This window comes from Cavia porcellus, unplaced genomic scaffold, assembly GCF_034190915.1.
Source record: "Cavia porcellus strain 051 isolate PalLab524CR breed Dunkin Hartley unplaced genomic scaffold, mCavPor4.1 scaffold_10, whole genome shotgun sequence".
In the NCBI taxonomy this organism is placed as follows: domain Eukaryota; kingdom Metazoa; phylum Chordata; class Mammalia; order Rodentia; family Caviidae; genus Cavia; species Cavia porcellus.
Genome location: NW_026947493.1, coordinates 2,840,288 through 2,866,699, shown reverse-complemented (window position 1 = coordinate 2,866,699; position 26,412 = coordinate 2,840,288). Strand labels below are relative to the sequence as shown.

The 26,412-nt window shown below is 39.0% G+C and overlaps 1 protein-coding gene across 2 annotated transcripts in view; it reads right to left on the bottom strand.

Annotated features, from left to right (window-relative positions):
• Bend6 (BEN domain containing 6) overlaps positions 1-26,412 on the bottom strand; it is a 48,771-nt gene that overhangs the window by 5,182 nt on the left and 17,177 nt on the right. Inside the window, exons 2-6 of one of the 2 annotated variants that reach the window (XM_063256915.1) lie at positions 24,335-24,551; positions 16,267-16,444; positions 4,232-4,452; positions 2,107-2,299; positions 1,165-1,301 (exon numbers count right to left, since the gene is read on the bottom strand). In XM_063256915.1, coding sequence (XP_063112985.1) covers positions 1,174-1,301; positions 2,107-2,299; positions 4,232-4,452; positions 16,267-16,444; positions 24,335-24,454 — 840 coding nt within the window. In that variant the 5' untranslated portion in view covers positions 24,455-24,551 and the 3' untranslated portion in view covers positions 1,165-1,173. The remainder of the gene's footprint in view (positions 1-1,164; positions 1,302-2,106; positions 2,300-4,231; positions 4,453-16,266; positions 16,445-24,334; positions 24,552-26,412) is intronic. The other variant, XM_063256914.1, reaches the window with a different exon arrangement.

Here is a 26,412-nt window from a genome sequence, read left to right as displayed (position 1 = left end):
CTTTTAGTGATCATCTCTGCAACCTCCTTCCAGCTGATATGTGACAGACATGGGTTTTGTACCTACCCTTGGTGGTCTAAAAAACTAAAAAGGCATGCTTAGAGTGTTAAAGTGCTTTATGGAGTTCTGAAATATTATACTGTGCTCCAAAAGATAGACATCTGACCTGAAGGTCTGGTTCCAGAGCACTCAGAAGGGAACTTCATCATCATACACTGTGACAACTAGTTAGCCTTGGTTATAGTAAGACCCATTTAAGCAATCATCTAATAATGGAAAATTATGACCTTCATGATAGTCTGAAATTTATATTCCTTGAGGGATTAAAAAAAACCCAAATAGCTATATGCTCTACAGCTCTGTAAGTCACCAGGATGTGTGAGCCAAGAGGAAGATTCCACTGCCCTTATTCTATTTTTTTAAGGAAGAGATGCTCCTGTTACTTTCCTCAGAGCTGCCTTCCTTGTGCAGCATATTTGATAAAGGAACCTCTGGGAGGAAGAGGAGGTTCTAGGCAGTGGAGAGGAGGCGCTGTACTGCTTACAGTCCTACCCCACCTAGAATGGTCAGTGGAAGGGCCCACAGCAACGCGGCATCTGAGATGCTTAACCAGGGAGAGGACAGGCAAAAAGAAGTCAAAGATAGAATAAAGTGGAAAAGATAAAGAGTACTGTAAAACATCTACAGGCAAGGACAGGCAGCGTGTGGGGCGCGGAGGTCACTGCATCCTTGTTGCAGCACCGCTGTCCACCGCTCAGCCTCGATGCCTGTGAGCCCTGCAGATCTAGCTTGCATCGCAGAGCAGAAACACCTGGTGGATGGCACAGTGCCCGTGAGCCCAAGGGGATACATTCTCTGCAGAGAGCGCAGGTGGAAACTTGGGGGAGAACAATGAACGGCATAGAGCACGTTGCCTTTTTATAGGTTTCTGGTGCACGTGGCCAAATCAAGAGTATCCACATGTCCGAGAGAGTCTGGGAAAGGGAACTCAGCATTCGCCAAGTGTAACTTCCCTTTGTAGCTCGCCTCCTCATCCCCAGTGATACATTATGCTGCAGGTCACCAGGAGTCTGTACCGAGTATTTGCAGGACGCTGTGCCCCTGGCATAAACAGTATGTCATCCTCTTGCCACAGTGAAGGACTGTGAAGATTTAAAGACTTACCAAAGGCGTCTACTTAATATCCTGAGAGTTAAGGTTTTTGCTTGCATTTGGCTTCTTGGTACAGTTGTTTAGTTTTTGCCCTATCATTCTTCTAATTGAAACATCATCTGTATTGGGAAATAACTGTTTTGTTACTCCTGTAAAAGACAATAATAACATAGGATAATTTTAGAAGACTTTTCCATCTTAGGAACACACCACACATCCTACACTGTATTTTTGTCTTTATATTACGAAGTAGCACTCTTATAAATGGGTGAATACACAGGCAGGTTTTTCAAAGCAAAGCAAAAAACATCAGATCTACTTAATAAATGAAGAACATACGAATTTATTGTCCTATAGAACCATTTAAATTTTATGCTACAACTTGCTTTGAATTCTATATCTTTGCTTCAAAATGTAAGGAATTTATTTTTATCTATCCCTAACATCAATCAAAACAACTATATTCTAGCCTATCTTTTTCTAAGCAAGAACTGAGATATATTAAGCTCAGAATCAGCAAATCTCTAAATTTCTTGGATCTCTAAATTTCTTAAATTCTTAAATTCAGATGACTGAATTTAAGGAGATGCATAATTTAAAAACCACAAATGGAATAGTCAAATTAACCTCTATCTTTGTAGAATAAAAGATGAGCCATAACTAAGACTGGAAAAACAAGATACAAGTTGCTGTTGAAGTTTTATTTTAGAATAACTTGAAACTTTTATTTTCTAAAGCTATGAGTTTTATTAAGTCAAACTTTTCAGTTATATTAGCTTCAGTCCTACTTAATAATCACTTTAATTAAAAGCTTTTCCATATTGAATTAGAATATTAAACCATTCTAAAATTTTTTTCAAAGAATACTTTCTACAAAGATCCTGACAGAATAAATTGACTTTGAATGTAATAATTTCAGATTCACGAGGCAGTATAATGCAATCATATTATCACCTATGATCTCTTGAACTTCATTCTGATTCATAGCTGGCTTTACAGCTTTGTCCCTTGAAGTGGAGGATTTTGCCCCAGTCAAGCTGTGGGTGGCCATGTATTCATTTGTGTAAAGCACTTGCATTAAATCATTAATAAACTTCTGAGGTTTGTTCTTATTACAACGGGCAATCTGCCATTTTTCAATCTTGAACTAAAAAATAAGAAATGATAATTGAAATTAGAAAAAGGAAAATGATTAGAGAAATGTGTTATTGAGTTAAAACATAGCAGAGAATGATATCAACATTCTTTAAGGGAGGACTTTATACTTCTAATATACAACTTACATTTCAGGGATTAAACATGTTTGAGATAATTCTCAGTGTTTGCGAAGTATCTATGCAAGGTTATATGCAAATTCTTGTCATACAATCTGGACTTGATGCTTCAAGAATCAGTTCTGTCCTCAAGACTACCAATGAAATGTGGCAGGCAGAGGAGAGACTCCCTGAAGACGCCCACATCCTAATCCCTGCACTGACATGTTACCCAGGGCAAAAATAACTGGGTAGATGCTAGTAAAGTTAAATACCTTGAGATGGGCGATTATTTAGGTGGGGCCCCGTCTACTCACATGAATCCTTAAACGCAGAGGAGGGAGGCAGAAGGGGAGGTCCAAAAAGAGAGACAGAAGCAGGACAGATTGAATGAGTAAGGACTTGACCTGCCACAGGTGGCTCTGCAGAGGGTAGAAGCAGGCGGCCACCCAAGGAAAGTGATCGCCTGAGAAAGGCCTTCAGCCTGGTTACAGCCAGCAAGGGATGGAAAATTTAGGAGTATGCAAGAAACTAACTTTGACTCCAACAGAATGTGCAGAAACAGATTTTGCCCTAAAGCCCACAGAAAGCAATGTGCTGGTACTTGGTTTAGTCCAGTGAGACCTACCAGACTTCTGACACTTGGCAATTTGAAATAATAAATTTGTGTCATACAAACCCACTGTGTGGGAAATTGTTACGTAGCCATAGGAAAGTAAATACTAAGATTTAAATATTGTAGGGGCTGGGCTGGGGATTTAGCTCAGCGGCATAAGCGCCCGCCTTGCAAGCAGGCAGTCGTGAGTTCGATTCCTGGTACCGATAAAAAACGAAAAAGACCAAAAAAAAAAAAAATTGTAGGGGCTGGGGATTTAGCTCAGTGGCATAAGCACCTGCCTTGCAAGCAGGTGGTCATGAGTTCGATCCCCGGTACCGATAAAAAGAAAAAAGATTTGAATATTGTGAATATTAGATTGTTAGCACTTGTCATTTACAAAGGCATGTTTCCCAAGGCTGATACTTGACTTTAACTAAGCTCTTATCTTTTTGGCTTCTGTTTTCTGACTAAGAGAAAAATGGAAAAATAGAGTTATGCTCACCCAGCATGAAGAGGCTGAAATGTATCTTTTCTCAATGATGAAAATTTTATAGTTCTTAGTATTTTATAGTTCTTAGTATCTACCTTTTTGTTATGGGCTCAAAAATTTCATAGTTTTAAAAACGTCGACTTTGGGGGAGATGGGAAAAGGAGAGTAAAGATTATCAAGATGCAATATATATATGCACCAATTCTCCAAAATGAATGTGATTATTATGTATCATAAACATACACTTGTAGAAAATAAATTTAAATACTTCAATTTGTCCATGATTTGTCTTTAGCCAGGTATTTGTTTCACAAATAGCAGTTTTTATGGTAAAAGTGAAATGCAGGCACTTCTCACCTAACGGCCGAGTTCCAGTCCTGCGCCTGGGTCACTAGTGAGGAACTGTGTGGAGTGCGCACTTTACAGTACTGAGAGCAAAGGAGTGGTCACGCGAAGGTCCAACCTGACCACTTCGCTTTTATTTGCATAACTGTTCGAGTAGCTCTGTAACGTGTAACAGAACACAAAAGGACGACCCTGCAGGGTGTACACCCCGCGAAAGAAGCCAGTGTTAGGTAGCAGGCCTGCAGCTCCTGCGTGCAGCCCGAAGGCAGGGCCCGCCTGGACCGAAGTTAAGCAGCCTGGCTCTTTCTTGAGTGAGGACTATCTGTAGTCCTATGGAACACAACTGCCTTGCACATTCGTTTTAATTTTTGTGTGAAACGGTTCCCCACTGACCTGCTTCTCCTCCGGGGGATGCTCTCCCTCCGCCTTCGGGGACGCTGGCGAGCTGGAGTGCGAAGCGGAATTACTGCAGGTGGAGGCCAAGGAGTCTGGCGAGGAGTTATTGGTTGCTCTCCAGAGGGTGGACGCAGGGGTCGGCATGGTGCCTCCGCCCTTCAGCAGGGTCTCTGCCATCCAGACCAGCTCTTCAAACTGTGTGACCGCCTGCGGCAGCACTGAGGGCACAGGAGAAGGCAGCGCTTTAGCAGAGGGCACAAGGTCGCTCTGGGATGCGCGTGTGCACACTGCGGGCCGGAACGCATTGTTAGTATTTGCTACCTTAGGAAAATATGCATCTGGAAACAATTTACCTTTCATTATTAAGTGACTTTATAGCTGCTTAATAATAAATCAGTTTTAAAACATTTGATTATTGTATTTAAGTGAATACGCATTGCCTTGAAACTAAACAGAATGTCTTTTAAAAAAGTGGATTTTTAAATTGCTAACAGTATTCTTTGAAGGTGTTGTTATCTTTGGCTTAGAGACAAGATTGATTTAACTATCAATCACCTTCTAGAAGCTCCTGTTAGGCCAGTGTGGGTGCCAAGATAAAATTAGCCATTTCTAAAGCCAGGCATGGTGAGGCACTTGCTGTAATCCTAATCCTTAGGAGACTGAGGCAGGAGGATCACTGCGAGTTCGAGGCCAGCCTGAACTACAAAGTGAGTTCAAGGCCAGCCTGAACTGCAGAGACAGACCCTGGTCTCAAAACAAAACAAAACAAAACACCCAAAAAACCAAAAAAACAAAATTAGTTATTTCTCACAGATTGAAATAAATTTTCTGTGACCTTTGTTTATAGTTTACCAGGGATCAAATTCCATCAAATTAATAAAAGTATACTGCTGCAATTCAAACCTATGTTGTCAAACATTTCACAAATTTTTATAATCAACTGAAAATTCCCTGTCCTTTCATTTGTTATTGGAAACTGTTATGGTTCGAAGACTGGTGGTCAACTTAACGCCAGCTGGATTACATCAGCATGCATTGAGAGAAGATGCTCCACCTGAGGAGGGTTGCCAGGATAAATAGGTGGAGAAGAAGAGAGGTGTTGAGAGGGGGTTGAGGCGTTAAGAAGGCATTGTGGGTTCTCCTACGAGTTGCTGTCTGAGCTGTTGCTTCTCCTGGAGAAGCTTTGGTCTTCATATTGAGCATTGCTTTCTGGCTCCGGAGGGGAAGACATGTGCTGCTTGGTCTTCAGGATGAACTTGTCACGCTGCTTCCTGGCACGTACCCGACTGTGCTTGTCGTCGGAGGACCTTGGGGCCTCCGTGTCGCTGAGGACAAGCTGTGGTGCCTTCAAGGACAGCCTCGCTCTTTGTTGTGAGTGTGACTTCTCGGCTCCAGTGTAGAACCCTCATCCCACTGGCACAGCTCCTTCATCCTGCTGGAATAGACTTTCTGGCTTCCACCGCTGACCCCTGGGTCTTCCCGGCATAAATCCGTAAAAGAGTCTGACGTGAGTCCTTTTTGTGGGCTCTGGACCTCCAGTTGGACTCGTGGAGGCATTGTCCTGAGCTCTGGGTTTTTATCTGGACTCATGTGGGACATTGCCGTGGGGTTTAGGCTCTTGACTAAATAATCTATGTCTTTGGTGTTGCGGATAGATTTCCTGCCTTCTCCTGTGTTAACTTCCGGTGACCATTATAAAAATATTATAAACTCCATGTCCTGATTTGAATTGTTCTGCGTACAACCCCTGACTACAACAGAAACTTACATATTCAAAGTTTTCATGCCTGCATGTAAAATGGGCTTCTCTGTTGTTCTATCTAGTTTGTTTTCTAAGGACAAACATGTTGGAGTTGGCAGAGACCTTAAACTCTAATTCAGATCCTCACTAAATGGTTGAGGGCACTCCTTGCTGAAGAGATGAGAAGACTCTAAATTCCATTTTTTTCCTTACAGCATATTAGTGATCTACGCTTTTGAATAATTAATGGCATGTCCCCCCACATTAGTGCATATGATATTGTGTTAGTAAGAAAATATACTAAGAAGATCTTTCTTCCTATTGTCTCAGTAAATGTTTACTAAGCACTTACCAAGTAATAGACACTTATTCTTCAGTGGTTACTTATTGAGTATTTAATGACATTAGACACTTATCCAGTTTTTACTGCGTCACACACTATACTGAGAACTTTACTGATGTGCGTTCATTCAGTCATTGGAGCACCGATTATCATCCTCCCAACATGCAGGGAAGGGCAGTGAGGCAGCACTGAGAGGTTAAGGCTTCCGCCCAGGGTCACCCAGTTAGTGGAAAGAAGAGCCAGGCTTCAGCATCAGATCATCTCACATCCAAATCCATGTATGTTACACAGCATAGCCCATTGTGCTATGCGCCCAGGATAGAACTGGGAGTCACTTTTGGAGTTCGGAGTCAAGGAGGAGAGAGGACATTTTTGACATAACCAAACTGTGCAGTAAGAATTCTTCTGTCTTGCTCAGAGAGGGTTGGAACTTTGCCCCAGTTCCCAGGACATAAGGGCTGAATCTAAACCTTTAGAATTTCCTGACAAGATAGGAAGTCTATATTAATCCAATTAAGTCCCGGAAACCACACCTAATGGTTTATGCTGATAGGATGACCCACTGTGGACTTTTCATCCTCAAAACTCAAGGGTAGGGGTTGGCCACTGCCATCAATCCAAAAAGACCCACTGTGTGATTTAGGGGCTGAGTGCAAGCTAGAGGGCAATCAAGCAGTGAATCAATCAATCCTGCTTGCACAGTGAAGTCTCAGTGAAAATTGGGGTTGGGGCCGGTGATTGTAGCTTAGTGGCCCAGTGTCTACCTGGCAAGTTCAAGGTTGTGAGTTTGATCCCAGTACAACATGACAAAACAAAACTTGGGACCCTCTGGGTCAGCCTCTTGGAGGCCAGTGCTGTGGCATGTGCGTGTGTCACACATAGGAGCTGGAAGGTGAGGCATCCTGAAGCAAACTGCTATTTCAGTTCATATTTGGAAACTTCTGGTCTCTGCCCTCTTTCTCCTCAGGTTCTGATTTGCACCCTCACCTTGTATTAAATACAACCATGAACACAGTGTGTTTGTGAAATTGTTGAAGGTAAGGGTAGTTTGGGGAGATTTCCATATTTGTCACTGGGAGCAGCAGAGCCTTGGGCAGGGTTGGTGGTCTAGAAGACAATGTCCTTAGCCTTGCAGTTTGCCTAAGAAGTTGCATGCAAAGAGATTGAAAACTGTGGCTCTCAAGTGCCACAAAGAAGAGGTCTCAGGCTCCTAAGGTAGGGCTTGCCCAGGGAGGGGCAAGAAGGGCTGCTCTGAGGGTGTCAGGGTTGACCTGTGAGCTGAAGGCTGAGCAGGAACGAATCAGCTGCAGAGAATGGTGGCAGGGTCGTTAGAGGGACAGGAAATGCAAGTTTTGTGTTTGAAGAGCTGAAAGGCCAAAAGTAGACTATCAAGAGAAAAAGGGAATTTGGAATAGAGCGAGAATAATTTAAGAGTAATTACTTAAGTAGTAATTTATGAATAATGACTATTTTTTCAACCATGAAAGCATATGTTCATTAACATATAACCTTTGTCATTTCTATCCATTTTTCTCTATTTTTATTCATATATTTTATTTTATATAAACTGACTGTATACATAGCACTGTATCATTATGAGTCTTTCCCGTTTAATTCTTTCAAATTAAAACTGTAAAGTGAATCCTTTATCTATTTTATTAAACCTTCTTGGAAAATATGATTTTTTCCCCTCTGAGATGAGGTCTCATTATGTAGCTGAAACTGGACTTGAACTCATTGTATAGCCTAGTCTGGCCTCAAACTTGCAGCAATCGGCTGTCTCAGCTTCCTGAGTTCTGAGGTTACAGGCCTGAGCCATCATGCCTAACTGGAAAATACAAGTTTCTGAGGCATAATTAAACTTTGAATCTTCTTACCTCAAGTGTGAGCTGAAATGAAGTACATAAAGGAGATGAGTTTGACAAATGGTTACCTTGGGTTCACACTCCCAAGACACAGCAAAGCCAGCAGCAGTGGCACAAACCTGTAATTCCAGCTACTAGGGAGGTCAAGGCTGGAGGGTTGTGAGTTCAAGCCCAGTCTGGGCAACACAGTGAGACCTCATTTCAACAGTAGCAGCAGTGGCAACAACAAAGAAACAAAAGTTAACAACAACAACCTTGTAAGAAAATCTTTGGGTTTACCTCAGAGGCATACAGGTTAGTGTTTTATTTACTTACTCCAGAACTGCATATGAAGGTTTTAAATACACATTTTCCCCCTACTCTCTTTTTTGCTTTTGCTTTACATAATAGTTTAAGATTCATTCCTGCTGTATGTATGAATAATCATTCCTTTTTGTGGCTAACTAGCATTCCAATCCTCCACAATTAGTACTCTGCAATGACTGTACCTACTCACCTACTGATGGCTTATTTTCCATTTGAAACATAATTTTAATGGTCTCCTAAATATTCCAAGATATTGGTGTTGTATATTTTATTAAAATGCTTTTCTGGGGTGGGGCATGGCATTGCTTCTTATTTTATTATAAACAAAACTCTGACAGACTCCCTAGCACATCCATCACCTCATGCATCTCTGATCATCTTAATGCTAAAAATTCCTGTGTGCAAAAGAAGAAGGTCAAGACAAGTGAATGTTTCCGGACTCAGTGTTGCTGAGCTGCTCTCTTTTCTGAACCTAGAAATTCATGACCCACATTGCCCGTTCAAGGTTCCTGGACGCATAAGGAGATCTTGTCTCAAGATAAATAAGTAAATGTACAGGAACACACAGTTTTGGCTTTTCTCTTAAAAATAGCAGGTTTTTTTAGTGTACTCTTTTATTCTTGTAATCATTTATCATTAAGCTCAGTTAAGTATTAACTCATATATTTGCTATTTTGGTAGGCCGGGACCAAGACCTGGAGGATAACAAGGCCTCTCTTCTGCTGTGGGAGGCCAGGCTGGATCTGCCCAGCAACCCTCAGACAAAGAAGTCATGGAGCATGCGGTGAGTTTGAGCTCTGGCTCTCCCAGCTATGCCCTCAGAAAGCAGTGCTCTGGAGCTGGCAGGTCAACAGCAAGGGGCCTAACAGTCTGCACTGAAACCAGAGTCCACTTTGTTTTGGGGAATGGCGTTTAATGAGTGGTTCCAGGGACTGTCAAAAGCCTGCAACATTTGGTGTCATCATGGTCACTGAATTGCTACCACAGACAAGGCAACGCAGCAGAAGCTGGTAACTGGTTTTCTGTCTGTGCCAATACCCGGGTTGCCTGGAGGTCATGAACAGTTGTTCATGGGGCACTCCTGAGCAACAGGTACTGGGCCAAAGAATCTGCAGACTCCAGGAGCAAAACTAAGCAAAAATACAAGAAACAGGGGAAGACAAAGGAAACCCAGTGCCCCCCAAAATTCCAGATTGCCTAAAATTGGTATGAGGCATAATATTACAAGACCACATCCAGGAGCTAGAAATGCTCTTCACCATTATGGTCTTATTTCCAAGCCTGTTCAGTCAACAGTATTAGGAAATATATGATGCTATTTTTTAAAGATTAAATTTTTATGTTCAAACCAAAATTTCAAATGGAGGACACAGAGTTTTATTTAAACTGTATAATCTGCTTTTCATGTGCTGCACAGTATGAAATGAGGACCTGACATATAGCATCAGTATTCTCTACACGATGGCTGAATAATTCATCCTTTTCCCAGTTGACTCCGAGGACTTGTTACACAGCAACATTATTTGCAGGGCCTGGTGCAGCATGAAAACATGGGCCCCTTGTTCACAGCATTTTAAGAATTTAAAATGGCAGGGAAGCCTTTGGCCAAAGAGTGAGCAGTGCCCTACACCGCTCAGTCGTAGACAGACAAGGCTGGTCTTGCTGACTTGTGATGGTGGGAACATCACAGTAGCAGATTCTCATGCAGCATTTGGCTATGGGCCTGTTTTGAGAAAACTGTCGTCTCTGATGGTGCAGAGTTCAGCAACTTACATAGGTTACACATTAGAAGACAGACAGACAGACAGACAATAGAGCCAGGGCTTAAATCAAGGAAGTTTGTTAGGACTTTTTCAATACTGGAGTTTGAACCTATGGCCTCACAAACCTTAGGTAAATGCTCCATCATTGAACTATTACAGTCCCCAGTCCTGTTTATTTTTTACTTTTAAGCAGGGTCTCCCTAAATTGCCTAGGTTGGCCTTGAAGTTGCAGTCCTCCTACATCAGCCTAATGAGCAGTAGGGATTACAGGGGTATATGCATCACATCTGCTAGGGTACTTCTTTATACAGTAAGTTCTGTGTTGGGGACATGCATCTTGCTTGCTAACTTCTGTTAAGTATGAAATAGTATCCATCTATTGTCTGTGTAGACTTGAGCAAGTTGTTTCACTACTATGTCTCAGGTTCTTAATCTAAAATGGAGAAAATAGAACTTGCTATCTGGGTGACAGGCAAATACTGCCTGGAGGTCATGAACTGCGACTGGTTTGCAGCAAGGGCTATGTAAGCTTTAGTTATTATACAATTCAATGGCGACAGATCTTGCATTCATATTTTTCTTTTTTACAATGTTCTCAATTGATTTTACCTGTTTATTTTTTCAGGTTAATTTTAGAATCAATCTGGTCAGATAGTAGAACAGAATGATCATCAGTGTTTTGATTGGGATTTCATTTATTTGCAGATAAACTGGCATATTTTCTTTCTGTCTATAAATGTGGCATGTCTTTTCATTTATTCAGTTTGTATAGTTCTCAGTTTTATATTTTTTCTTCACAGATCCCACACAATTTGATTGGTAAATATTTTATGGTTGTTTGTAGTTATTGTGAATAGATTCTCTCTCCCTCCTTTCTCTCCCTCCTCCTTCCCTTCCTTCTTTTTATTTCTTTTTCTGCACTACTGGGGATTGATCCCAGGAGCACTCTACCACTGAGCTACACCTCAGCTTTTAACTTTAGAGACAAAGTCTTGTCAAGTTTCCTGGGCTGGCTTTGAAGTTAAAATTCTCCTGCTTCAGGCTCCCACAAAGTTGAATACCAGGTATGTGAAACTGCGACCCTTTTTCTTTTAGGTTAGTAATTAAACAGTGACAATTTTGAGCCTAGGCTGGGAAACTTAGCAAGACCTTGTCTCAAAAATACAAAACTAAGAAAAAGGACTGGGAATATAGTTCACTGTGAATGCCCTGGGTTTAGTTCTCAACACCACAAAGACAGACAACAAAATCCCCAAACCTAGTGATCTGTGATATATGAAGAAATGACTGAGCAGGGCATGGTGGCTCATACCTGTACTCCCAGCACTCAGGAGGCTGAGGGAGGAGGACTGCTGCAAGTTTGAGGAGCGCCTGGACTACTAAGTGAGTTCAAGGCCAGCCTGAACTGCACAGTGAGACCCTGTCTCAAAAAGACCCTTTGCACGTTGGGATTCTTGAACTAATTCTCTGGTTTTAAAATCTTTTATATTTTCTTTTGCTTTATCATTTTGTTCCCATATCTTCTGAACTTCAACTTTGAGGCATCTTGTTGATTTTCTAGGTTTTCCCACATTGCTCTGTTAATATTCTGTTGTAGAACCACCCTGTTTTTATTTCACTGATGCAATGTCATCTCTTAGTGGAATTGCCTTTTGATATCTGGTTCATTTTCCATGTTAGAGAATTTGCTCAACTAATCCTCCCCTTTTTCCTCCGCTGTGCCTGGTGCTCCTGAATGAAGAGCAATGGCTCACCCCCTCCGGGGAGAAAGCTCTGGCTCCTGCTAAGGTGAGGAGTGTCTGCTGCAGGCTACACTGGAACAGTGTACTTGTGAATTTGCTGTAGAAAAGGCTTTTACATAGGTTCTTCAATGATTTTTCCAATTTTCTTACTATCAGGTCTGCCATAAACCTTTTCACAGGCACAACTTTTGAAGCTTTTTGCTTTAGAAGTTTTGTGATATGATTTGCTTTATTTTTAAAAATTTCTTTACCTGTCTCTTCTCTACCATCATAGATATAGAATGTCCAGCTTTTCCATTTTTTTCCAGAATAAGTCACTCTTTTTTTTTGTATCAGGACTCAAACTCAGGACCTTGTACTTGCCAGGCAGGCATCTATGCTGCTGAGCTATATCTCTGGCCTGAAAAAGTCATTCTTCGCCCATCTATCTGCTTCTCGTTCATCTTCTAAAATTTTACTGGCACACTTTATCCAGCGTGGTCTTCTCTTTGATTTCATTACTTTTGTGAATTTTAATTTATTTTTGGTAGGATTTTAATAAAAGAAAGGGCTTAAAATACTTATATTAAGCTTTGTGTCATATTTAAATAAAGCTGAGCCAAAAACATACTGAGTGTTGACCACTGAAATCTCACGCTGAGTGTTGGATACAAACATGGAAACCAAACATAACATCCTGGTTTTGTTTGTTTGAGGATGGAGCAATGAAGTTAGTATTAACCAAGATGAGGACAAAAGAAACAGAACAAAGTCAAGAATGTGATTTGGAACTGAATGAGGAGACAATACTTTTGTTATTCTCTTACTAATTTGTTATGAAATTTTATTTTTTCATACAAGAAAAAAAGAATGTGGTTTGAGATGTGTCAGCCATCCAGGGAAAAATACCATGTGGAGACTGGGTAGTCTTTTTATTTCAGACTGTTTCCTAATTCACTGTCCCCTCCTGAGTATTTGATAATACACCTGTCTCAGTTCTTGGAATTCTTTCCATTACATTTGTCTTCACTTCTTACATGACCAGTGATTCAGGGAGGAAAGTGTCTTGGAAGCAAAATGAAAACTTGTCAAGGAAAGAGTTGCCCATCTGTGTGAAAATGTTGGCTACAGTGTGCTTAAGAGGACAACTGAGAAGTGATCCCCAGGTCTAGGAATGCAGAACATTAGGGACTGAACCTGTGTCCCCAAAGGGATATGCTGGAGTCCTAACACCTAGACTATGATCTCATCTGGAGATTGCATTTTTATAAATGTAACTGAGTTGAAATGAGGTTGGCGAGCGGGCCCTAATACAATACAACTACTGTTCTGAGGAAAAGGGAAATATCTCTACAGGAAGTGGTAAACACACAGGCGAAATGCATGTGAACACCAGCATTAAGATTGTTGCCTTAAGCCAAGGAACGACCCCAAAGTAAAAGAAAGGCCTTCCCTCGCCCCTGCAGGGGAACATTCCTCAACTGTGAAATTCTAGCTTCTAGAACTACAAGGAAATAATCTTGCTGAGTTAGCAGTCCCGTCACAGTACTCCGTCACTGCAGCCTTGTAAACACTGAGGATCCAGAGAAGAGAAGCCATAACGGACTCTTCAAATGGAAGCCAGATATAGCAACAGGGGAAGCTGGCGTGCGCACAGTCATGCCTTCGGAGGAGCATTTCTATGAAGGAAAGGAGAGAAATAGGACAGAAGCAAATGCCCTGAAAATGTTTTTTTTTAATTGGAGAAATGGTGGTATGCTAAACGGAATGATTCACTAGAGAAGGAAACCCGGATCTTGCAGGAAATGAGGCAGCATCTCTACAGCAATGGCTTGATTCACACTCTCTTCATCTCCTCCTATTCTCCCTTAAGTAGAAAGCAAAGTGCTCAAGTAAGAGTAAGGAAGGAGTGTCAGGAGTCCGTAGAGGAAAGAAAGAACAATCAGACAGAGAGGAAACTTGTTACATATCTGTGTGTCATTGAAGCCGCTTCTGTAGGCCATTATTTAGAATTTTCTGGTCAATATTTATAATAGGAAATGGTCTATAATGGGGGGGGGGTTATGCAGATAATAACTACCATTACTGAATGAGTTCTTATACTACTGAGTAAAGCACCTTACGTAATTATCTCATTCACTCTTCATAGCAACAAGAAAATGACATATTGTACCCACTGTGTAGGTAAGGAAATGGCCAAAATTGTAAAGATAATAAGTAGAATGGCAACCAAAATTAATGCTTTTAATAAGCAATTTATTCTAACTTTATATGAATGAGCTTTTCCTACCCCCAATGTTTTTCAAGAGGTTATATAAAAATGGAAATTGTATTTTCTTTGAAAAGCACAAAGATCTTACCAGGAGAAAATACCAATTATAAAAGTGCAAGGTTTAAGGTGAAGAAGTAGGGGGTAACAGCTTGTTAATGGAATAAATAGCTTTCCACACTTATGTGGCTATTTGTACTTAGGCTGTAAAGCCTTAAATGTAATGGGTATTCTTAGAAACATGGGACTTATTACTCTGCCAACTTTGAACCTCATTTCACTGTATTCCATGTATCTTCTATTGTTCTGCCTTTTGATATGCCATGAAACTTCCATTCCACAGCCACTGCTCAGGGTAGGCGGGTACCATTCTAGTCTAGATGACTGTCATACATGTCTGTTGGTCCTTCTTTAGTTTCTTTTTGGTGACACTTGTGCAGACTCTGTACACAGCAGCCAGAGGTATCTATTTCCAAAATGTTCTGCATATTTATGTTTACAACACAACGCTGTTCAACATAGGAAATGTTGGATATTCAGCTGTCTAAATAATGCCCAGTATTTAGCTACAAATGAGAACATAACTGATGATAAATAAACACTCAGATGTGGTGTTGCACACCTGTAATCCCATGCTGAGAGGCTGAGGCAGTAGGATTGCAAGTTCTAACCCATCCCTAGTGGAATGGTGGGACCTGAAGTCCTGGGGCAGAGACTGTCTTCACAGGACCCTGTCTAAAAATAAAGGCTGGCGATGTAGCCCTGAGTTTTGTTCTTAGTACTGCAAAAATCAATAAACAGCAAAATGAAAACCATTCAAACACAACACTGGATCCTATGAATAGGTATTAATGCAAGTGGTTTTCGATTTGCTTATGCTGATCTTTGTCCTTTATATGCCTCCAATGGGATGCATTCTCCCACACTACTATTCCCACCAGAAAAACAAAAATGTAATCCATAGAATCATTAATTCCAGTGCTTTCAGAACGAATTCACCAGTTGCATTTTTCTAGAGCTTTTTCTAACAAAATGAGGAATGAGATAATGTAATTTGCTGTTCTTAGTCGTCTTTTCCCTTTAGGGGGTACCATGTGAGTGTCCGATATTAAATGTTCAATAAATATCTGTTGAACAATATTAAATAAATACAATATTGGATACTTTGGAGAAAAATTTAACACTTTTGAGCAATAAACTAGATGTTTTGATAGAATGTGTCCATATTTAAATCTTGTGATTTAATCGTTTCTTTTTTTTTAATTTTTAATTTTTAAAAATTTTATTTTAAAAAGAGAAAAGTCAGAAAGGAAAAACAAAAAGCAAAAGACACAAACAACACCAGCAAATTCAAAATAATAATATAGGTTTTCAAAACAGAATGAAAGAAATTTAACAATGGTTGTTACATTGCATATTGTTCTCTTTTTTTTTTCAAAGAAAGAAAAGAAAATTAAAGAAAATAAAAAAACAGAAAAAAGGGGTAGAACAATGCCGAATTCAAAAAAAATTTAACATCATAGAATTACTAGTTGATACATTACTCACTGTTGTCTTAAAAAAATAGTTGCCAAAGTCACAAAATCAAAACATAAATAGTGGCTAGACATTCAAATACTGACAATGCAAATCCTTCTGTTCAGTGTTACAACAGATACTCAGTAACACAGTCATCTATCTTACACACTATACATACCATTATACTTTTTTAGAGCACTTTCCTTCCCTTTCACAATCTCTATTATACATTTTAGATCCCATGATTCTATCAGTTTTTATTATTTTTTACATTAGAGAGACAATGTGATATTTACTAATGTGAGTCTTTTCTGTTTCACTAGTGAGGATATTTTCAAGTTGCTTCTATTTACCTATCAAGGCCTCAAGATCAACCTTTTTTATAGCTGAGTAAGTCAAGTGATTTTCTTAAAATACGACTTTTAAGCTCTGTAAAGTACTAATGGCAGCTGATTTACAGTGCTTTCTATTGGTTGTGTATTCCTATCAATTTTCTCCAGGTTTACCTTGTAGCATGACCAAAGACTGTCGCAGCCGGCTGTTTTCCTTCCGAGTGTTCGTTAATTTTTCTTTCAGACTTTTTATCTTGGCACACAACTCCTCCTTTGACAGCTCTGCCAAGGGCGTCTCATCCTCACTGGAGCTCTCGCCAGGCAGAAAGGCGTTTCCTGAGTATGGGTCTCTCTGAAACATGGCAAGCAAAAGGAAGGATAGGTCACAGCGCCACATGTGGTTTCTCCCAAGCTCTGTGCACCCAGGAGGCTTCATCAAGCCTGAAGTCCCTGTTCCTGCCAGCCCTTTTTGCTATGCAGCCAGCGTTGCTAGTTCCCAGAGCACCCATGAATTGGGAAAAACTGAGAATTTCAGATGTCATCAGGAGAATGTCTATTTTAATAATTTAAACTCTAAATATATGACGTCTCCTGCAGTTGTGTAACTTAATAAAATACTGTGTATTAATAAAGCCTGAGAAGGTGTGGGGCATTTTGGAAGCATCTTAGGGACTTTGGTGCTTTAGCAAGAACAAAACAGAGTACGGGAGTGCACGTGCCAGAGATAGTTACAGGGCGGCAACCAATCAACAGCAATAGAATTAAATCTTGCTCTCGGATTGGCTACTTGCATACCTCCTGCCAAAAAAACAATCTCGGAAAATATTTGCAGTTTCTATGGAACTACAGGGGTCTCTGGACAATTGTTAGGGTCTAACAAAAAATCTGCGAAGGACAGAGGCCACCTTGACCGTGATTTCAACTTCACAGGGCCTGTGTGTTTCTGTATACTGTATTAGCATAACAGAGCAGAATAAACAAGACTGCCATTTAAATCTAGGGTGCTGTGAAATGCACTTTGTCTTAAGTCAAATGCTTCAAAATTTGAACCTTACTGCCTTTATCTGTTAAGTTATATATAAATATCATGCAATAAAATAGGAAATCTGAACAAGATAATGTTGTCTTGGTTGCTTTTATTGCTGAGACAAAATACCTGATGCCCAAAATCAGGGAAGGAAAGGTTTATTTCTTAAAATTCTTGGAGGTTTCAGTCTATACTCAGCTAGCTGCAAGGCAGGTTGGCATGGCTTGGGGGGCATTCATGGGGGCGGGAAAGGGAAAAAAGGGTACAGTGCAAAAGAGAGAGACAAACCTTCTTGCTGCCTTTACATTGTATGCTGGCTCCACCCCTGCGCAGGTGCAGCACTCATTCCACCAATTCCAGTGCTAGACAATGAACCAATCACAAATGCTAGATTTGGTTGCATCCATGATTGCATGAGGCTTGGTGGTGAGGGCACTGACATAAACCATGACAGGCAGGAAGTACAAAATTCATTGCTTCCGTATACCAACTACAATTAGTGGCCACTGTTCAAAAGCACATCATGTATTAAGTCAGAAAAGTAGTTACCTGCACGAACAAGTACAGGATGGAAGTCACAATGGTGCAGCAGGGCATCTTATGGGATGTCAGTGGTCTAATTTCTGATGTGGATGGGTAGCATTTGTAATAACTTATCCAACTGGACATTCTTGATCTGTGTATTGTTTGGCATGTATACTTCCATAAAATATTTCTTTAAAAATCTCTAAGAAATAATTTTTATATCACTTCTTGATAGTTTCCAACCCCTTGAGCTTACATATTGTATATTTATGCTCAAATACTGCTCTGAGAACAGATGTCATTAAAGCACAACAAAAGATGTGCAAGACAGGAAGAAAATAAAAAAGCTCTACTGAAAAATGATTATGGATTGGGACATAGCTCAGCAATAGAACACTTGACAAGTATGTGTGTGAGTCCCTGGTTCAGTCTCCAGCACTGTTATCTAGAAAAACATCATGTTCAAAAATAAAAAAGCTATAATATAAATATACTAATTATTCTCAATATGAGGTATAGAGTTAATATAATTCTGACAAAAATCTGAAAGTATTGGAACTTAATTTCATTTTAAAATTTAGATGAGTGATCAGAAGGTGAAGAATATCCAAAGAACTCCTGAGGAAGTATAATTAAGTTTTTCTTTACAGGTACAAGGGCTTATTGAAAATCTGCCACAATTAATAGGATATGAATAGGTAAAGGGATAGACAGCACAGGTAAGTGATAGAATAGAAAGGCCAAAAATAGACACAGGAATACAAAAAATTCTGGTTATGACAGAGCAGCATGGGGACTTTTGGTGAGGTGGGATCTGTTCTACAAATGAAGCTGGGAAAGCTGATAAAACACTTTGGAAAAAGATAAAGACAATGGACCCTGATGGATCAAGAATTTAAACATCAAAAGTAAACCTTTAAGTTGTTTAACAAAATAAAAGTAGATATGTTTTGACTGACAGATTTTAAAAAAGATTAATACATAAAGTTAAGAACTTTGTTTATTAATGAACATTTAAAGAAATGGAAAAGACATTGAACCAATGGAAGATGCGTACTTGCTTTGTTAAATAATAAAGGTGTGTGTGTATCTCTTCTCCCCTACAAATCAATAAGGAACAATAACCTGGAACTTCAACAAAAAATGAGCAAATGACAGGAAGAACTATTTTACAGAATTGTACATACACAGGCAATAAGTATACAAAAAAATGCTCAGCCTCTTTAGCAGTTAAAGAAAACATAAAGTTTGGGGCAAAGTATCATTTGGGGAGAAATGATGGAGTTTCATAAACCCATGCATAGGGTAGGCATCAGCCCCTGGAGTTTCCTATGTATTGCTGGTAGAACAAGAATTGGTATACTACTTTGGAAAACATTTTGACATTACCTTGTAAAGATTATCACTCATGAGTTTGACCTATAAGTAAAATAAACTTTTAGTATATATACAAGGAATTATATCCAAGAACTTTTCTTAAAATTTTTCTTTTAAAGAGAATAAAACCAAACTAAACAAAACACAATAAAGCATCAGAAGAGAACAATGTAAGCAACACAGGATTTCAAAACAAGACAACAGGAAAACAGCAATGGCTACCATAATGTCTCTTGTTTCCTTCAAAATACGTGTCTACACCATCACACACAATAAAATCAAACAAAACAAAACAGAACAAAACTAATCAAAGCAAAAGAATGAAAACATTACAGACTTCAAAACAAGATAACAGGAAAATAAACAATGGCTTACATAGCATAACATAACACAGTTATTTTTCAAAACAGCTATCCATACCATGACACATAATAAAATCAAATAAAACAACACATAATGAAAATAAAAGAATGAAAGCATTATAGGACTTCAAAACCAGATAATATGAAATTAACAGTGGTTACCATAATACATCTTGTTATCTTCAAAATAGCTGCCTATACCATCACAGTAAAATCTAACAAAACAAAACGCAATAAAATCAAACCTAACAAAATTATGAAAATATAAGAATTCAAAACAAGATAACAGGAAATTAACAGTGGTTACCACTTTCCCTTTTAAGTCATTTCCTCCCCTATCACATTCATAGTATCTATTGTGCTTTTTGGATCCCACTAACTCCTTCAGCTTGTTATGCTAGGGAGACAACTCAGTGGGCACCCGTTGTGTCAATTTACTTACAGGAGCCTTGAGATTATCCTACTTTATAGTTGGGTAGCTTTCCATTGTATGAAAATACCATATTTTTTTTATCCATTTGGCAGTTCATGAGCAAGTTACCTTTGCTTTTTGGGAGGGTCTTCTATCATGTGAAACAATTTGATTTTTAGTCTATAAAATTCGAGTTAAATGTGTTTCTTGTATATAGTATATTGATGGATCTTGTTTCTTGATCCATTTTCCCTGTGGTTCTTTTTATTGCTGACCTGAGGCCATCTACATTAATGGTTACAACCAGCATACATTGGCTTGTCTCTGCCCTGCTATCCTCCGGTTGTTGGCCCTCCACTTTTCCCTTCATTCAATTGCCTGTCTAGCTTGGTAATCCTTCTCTGCTGCTGAAGCTGGAACCACGGTCATCTTTATCTCTCTCTAGAATATCCTTCAGCACTCTAGAGTTGGTTTAGTGGTTATGAATTTCTTCGGTTGTTCTTTATCATGGAAGTATCTTATTTTTCCATCAATTTTGAAAGAGTACATCAATGTGGGTTGGAAGTTGTTTTCTTTGAGGATTTGAAACACTTCACTCTAGACTCTTGTTAACTTGATGGTTTGTGTTGACAAGTCTACTATGATTTGGGTTGGTTTCCTTTACGGGTGATTTGCTTCTTTGTCTCTTACAGATTTTATATTCTGTTCTTGTGCTGAATGTCTGGAATCTTGATTATTATATGTCTGGCTATTGCTAGTTGGAGTTCTATATTATTCCCTATTTCTCTTAAATTATTTTTCTTTGCATTGTCTTACAGCCATTGAATTGCTATTTCCTGGTTCCTCATTATTTTTAAAAGATCTTTCCTTTCACAATCACTAGCTGCAATCCTGTCTTCAGGTCTGGAAGTCTATCTTCAGTCTCTTTCAAGCAGTTTTGCCAGCTTTCAATCGACTTTTTAATTTCCTGGAAATCTTTTTGAATCTGTTTCATACATTGTAATTCCTTTCTATATTGTTCATTCAAGTTTTCCAGCATTTTCCTATGCTTTTCTCTTTTTTATCCATGTCTTCTTTAGATATGCTGAGCAATTCTTTTATTATGTTTTTCATTTCTTATTTTACCTGAGCATTATTTCTGATCTGATTACTTTTACAATCTCATGAAGTTGTTTTCTTTTTTACTTCAGTTGCTATCCTCTTAGAGATTTCAGGTGTGTGACTTCCATTTTCTTCCATGACTGTATCTCCCAGACTTATTCTGTGAGGGCTGTGGGCTGGAGGTCTAAGATTGCCCTTTGCTCCTTTGTCTTGACATTCTCCTGGGTTCTTCCCAATAAGCAGGTTGTGGGGCACCTTTCTCACATTGGCTGCCCCTCTGCGTGTAGGGGAATGGGCCAGGCACCTGGGTTCCTCTGACCCCAGGTTTTCAGGGAGGTAGCAGGGCATGGGGTGGGCTTCTCCAGACCTGTGTAATTACACTGGAGCTTTCCCAATGACCAGTGGTGTGTGGTGATGGGGCTGATTCTCTCAGCCTGCATGTCTACACTGGGACTCCCATAATGATGACAAGCACATATGGGTGTGTTTGTCTGATCCTCCCAGTGGGTGGTGGTTGTCGGAAGGAACAAAGGATCTCCAATGGTGGCCTGTGGATGGCGTGCATGGGGCTAAATGGCTGCCTGGCCCTGTTCCCACTGGTTGCCTGCAGGAAGCAAGCCTCCTACTGTCAGCAGCCTGGCAAGCAGAGGTCGACATGCTGGTTCTCTCTGCCCATGCTAGCTGCCCACAGGAAGGAGCCTTCTGGTGGCAGTGGCCAGCAGGTAGAGGCAGGTTTCTTTAGATATGCTGAGCAATTCTTTCACTATGTCTGTGATTTCTTCTTTTACCTGAGCATTATTTCTGATCTGATTGCTTTTCCAGTCTCATGAAGTTGTTTCTTTACTTCAGTTGCTATCCTCAGAGATTTCAAGTATGTGACTTCCGTTTTCTTCCATGATTCTATCTCCCAGACTTGTTCTGTGTGGGCTGGAGGTCTGAGATTGCCTTTTTGCTCCTTTGTCTTGACATTCTCTTGGGTTCCTTCTGAAAAGTTGGTTATGGGGTCCCACTGCTTCCCATGTTAGCTGCCCCACCACAGTGTAGGGGAATGGGCCAGGCACCTGGGTTTCTCTGAACCCAGCTTCCCAGGGAGGTAGCAGGACATGGGGCTTGCTCAATGGCCAGGGGTTCGTGGAGGCTGGGCTGCTTCTTCTCTTGGCCTGCGTGTCTACACTGGGGTCCTTCTATGATGGCAGGCACACAGGGGTGTGTTTGTGTGATTCTCTCAGTGGTCACTGGCTGCCCAAAGGAAGCAAGGGTCTCCAGTGGTGGCCTGTGGGTTCTTTCTCCCTGCCCATGCTGGTTACGGAAGGGAGGCAAGATTTCCAGCAGTGGTGGATGGGTGTGCAGAGGTAGGTCTGGCTGTGTCTCCCTGACCATGCAGGCTGCCTTCAGGAGGCATCCAAGACTTTTAATATCAGCACTCCTGTGTCCTCCAAAACCTGCACTAAGAATTTACAATGAGATATTTTCACCCATCAATTTGGCAAAAATTAGAAACATAGATATTAATGCTAAGTGTTGCAAAAGGGGTATAAATAAGGGGAATGCTTACACATTGCTGCTGCATAAGCAGAGTAATGAATATTCTGAAAAACAAGCTTAATATCTAGTCAGATGTACCTGAAATCATCATGCAGTTTCTAAGCCATAAATCCCCCTCCTCTGTCTTTATTCCGAACAAATTTTCACACTGTATCTTAAAAGACAAATATAAAGATTTTGTCATTGTTTGTAGAAGCAAGATGCTGGAGGAACACATCACTGCAGGAACAGATAAACAAACATGGTACTACACAACAGGTAGAGGCAATGGATCAGATATGTACTGAGCAACACAGACAGATGCTGAAAAGAGGACTGACTACAGAAATAATGTAAACATCCATCAATGGATGAATTAATAATGAAACTATTATATACATATGATATATATGCAAATGTATACAATGACATCATTTAGCCTTTAAAAAGTATAAGATCTTGCTGTTTGCTACAGGGTGAATGAAACTGAAAGACATTATATTAAGTGAAATCAGACATGGAAAGAAAAATATTGCATGGTAGCACTCATACTAGACCCTAAAACAAAAGCAAAACCCCTCAAATATATATAGAAAATAAAACAGTACTATACCAGTAGTAGGTGGGAGAGGGGCTTGGAAAATGGGACAGTCAGGTCATCATAGGTTGCAAAATCATACAATGTTCAACATGGGGACTGCAGGTAACAGAATTGTGGTACATTTGATATTTATACTAAATGAAAAGACTTTAGCTATTCTTGCCCTAGAAATAAGTGTTGATAACTATATGAAATGATTATAATGTTAATTTGTTTCACTACAGTAACCATGTCACTATTTATATTTATCCTAATCATCATATTATGTACCAAAAATTTTATAAATATAACATTATAAAAATAATGCTGATTGGAAAAATCAGAAATAAATTAAGGTTTATATTATGTGGGATGATATAAATGTATTGATAAATTATATATATATATATATATATATATATATATATATGAGGTCAACAGTACAGAGTGATTTATAACTTAAAAAGATCAAAAACAATCCCATCTATCACAGGAGACTGGATAAATAAAGCCTAGAGTAATATGGAGCAGTAAAAAAGAGAGAGCTGTCTATTAATGGAAAGATCTTGAAATTATAGAAAAATGGAAATATAAAGCAGCATATATGATAAATTACTTTTTATTTCAAACAGCAGTAACAATGTATATTCATATTTATTCTAGTTGAACAAGGAAACACAGGAAGGGTAAATAAGAAAGAAAGCAGTAAATGTGGTTCTCTGTAGTGGGGAGGGGTGTGGATCAGGATGGGGTTGGATTTGACAGGGTGGGTAGAAGACAGGAATATGAGGGAGATTTTTGCTGTTTGTCTTCTAAAAATGTTTTAAACCATAAGAATGAAACATGCTTAAAGAATGAAGTAAGAATACATGAACATAAAACATTGCATGTATTACAAAGACATACAAATAAGAATACAGATGAAAATATTGATTGGCTTCCTAAAGTGCTGGAGGGGAATGGATTATGGGGTGGCCAGGAATGTGTAGGATGAAAAGAAGAGTGAGCAGTAAGTCTTAAAGAAGAGATATTCAGTTTCTCTAATATGTTTTATGGAGAAGAATATTTTCTGACAGTTAGGGTAGTTTTAATTTCCCAGAATAGTAAGCAAAGTTTGAAGAATGACACATTTGGTCAGAATTAAACAAAAGTAGGCAAATCATCTATGCTTCTAAATCAGCCTATTTGACATTCAAAAGAAAGCATGAAATGATATTCTCTTAATCAAATAAAGAAGTAAAAGGAAGAATAAATTAACAGAATGGGGAAAGTTCTAATAGTTTTTTGAGAACTATGGTAAAAATCAAATTAAATCAAGACCACAGAAAACCAACCTGTCCTTTATCCATGTCACAGTTTGCATTTTCTGAGTCCATTGTCTCTGTCCTTTTCCTCTTTCCTTTTCTAAGAGCTTCAGTGTTGATGATTTCATCTGTTTGCAAGATCTTCTGCATTTTCTGAAGTGGTTATCAAAGGCCCTCTGAAACTGTAGGAGGGAATGCCCATGGGGATGATGCTATTCTGGATACAGCCCCAAAGTTAGTATTTTTCCTTAAAAACAAAACAGAAAGGATACAGAGCACATTTACCACCCTATGTTTTATAATGAACTACCCACTTAGGCAAATGACTTCTCCTAAATGCTTCCTCTGATAGTTCCTCCTCCTGCTGACAAACTTTAGTGTACGTTTTCATTTCATTTGAAGCCTCTCAATTCGTTACAATCATGCTCAGGATATGATGAGCAGTGGGCTGTCACTGACGAAATGAAGTAGTGTCCTGTAAAACATTTTCCACCTTTATAAATTTTTTTTGTCCAGTGGCTATGAGGAATCTCAGAAGTAGTTGAATTCTTACATATAATACCACAGAAGGCTGAATTTATACAGTTTAGGAAAAAGGTGTTAATAGCAGCAGATCTCACCAGGAGCAAGGACCAAATGTGTGCCAAGGAGATTAATAAAAATTGGGGAGGCGGCTTTTTTGTTTACTTTTCATTTTCCTAGGGAAGGAAAGGTTTATTTCTTACAGTTCTTGGAGGTTTCAGTCCATATCAGTTGGCTCCAAGGCAGCATGTCATGGCGGGACAGCCACTCATGGTTCTTACTTTTTTTTTTTTAACGGAAAACTAAAATATTGAGATGGAAGATTTTTCTTGGTGCAAACTAGAGAACTGTTCTATTAGGGTTGAAATGGTGAAATCAAACTTTTGGTTAACATCCTTAGCACTTGTATTTATTGGTTTATTTTCATGAAAAAAATTGTTTTAAACAATAAAACTTCATAGAAGGAACTGAGTTTAGAAATCTTTCAAGAAATACTGGGACCACTGAGTATAGAGTAACACTGTTTTTTTTTTTTTTAAAAATCAAATTTATACTAAGTATTTATATGGGAAAATGTGATTCTTTTGTTTGTTTTGTCCAAACATAGACATGGATAAATTTGCTTTTTGAAAACTTTCTTAATGCCTTTAAACACATTAATAGCACTGGGCTTACATGTAGGACCATATTAGCAAATCTAGCTCACAAATATTGGGAATCTTACCCACTATAATGCTTTACTCAAAATTTCAAAGGTATAAGCAATGAAGAGACACAGGTGAGTCAGGGAGAGACCTCAGGCATCCTGTTGGCTTCCTAAGTTCCTCCTTCCCATCTCATATATGTACACCATGGTCCAGAATAATAGGCGAGGTCTCTAAGTTAGGTGTGAAGGTCACCTCCTGTAATGGGGAGTTACAAGTTGTGGCTTATCTCTGTCTTACATTTTAGAACTGTATAGCTTATCTGACATTCTCTAAGGAGGTATACATCCATAAACTCTCTGGATGTTTGCCATAAACAATTCTAAACCAAAGATACACTGTTAGTTCACAGACCCTCTCTGTAAATGGCTTAGACAGTAAATATTTTAGACATTACAATGTGAGGTACAAAGGTAGCCGACAACAAGAGAGAAAATAAGTTTTCGTAATATTTTTATTTATAAAATTTGAAATGTAATAGAGTAAGACTTTTTGTAAGACAGATTTACCAAGAGAAAGACTGGAGTAAAAAATACCATTTTGCTTAACTGGAGTGCAAAGTTACTACTAGATATCATCAACATCAAATGCAAATACTCACTTTTAAATACTAATCTATAACGGAATTTTGTATATTTTTTCTTCGAAGATGTTTTCACACTGAGAAGTACAGTACTGGCATACATTAATATAAATGCATGAGTTTAGAAGTTTCTCAAGATAAAATTCACGTAATATAAAATTCACCATTTTAACCACTTAAAAGTATATATTCAATGATTTTTAATGTATTTGAAAAATTGTACAAACATCAACTTTTATCTCCTAATATAAGCTTAAAATTTTAATTGAGCATGATTATCTCTTAGAAGACTATTTCAG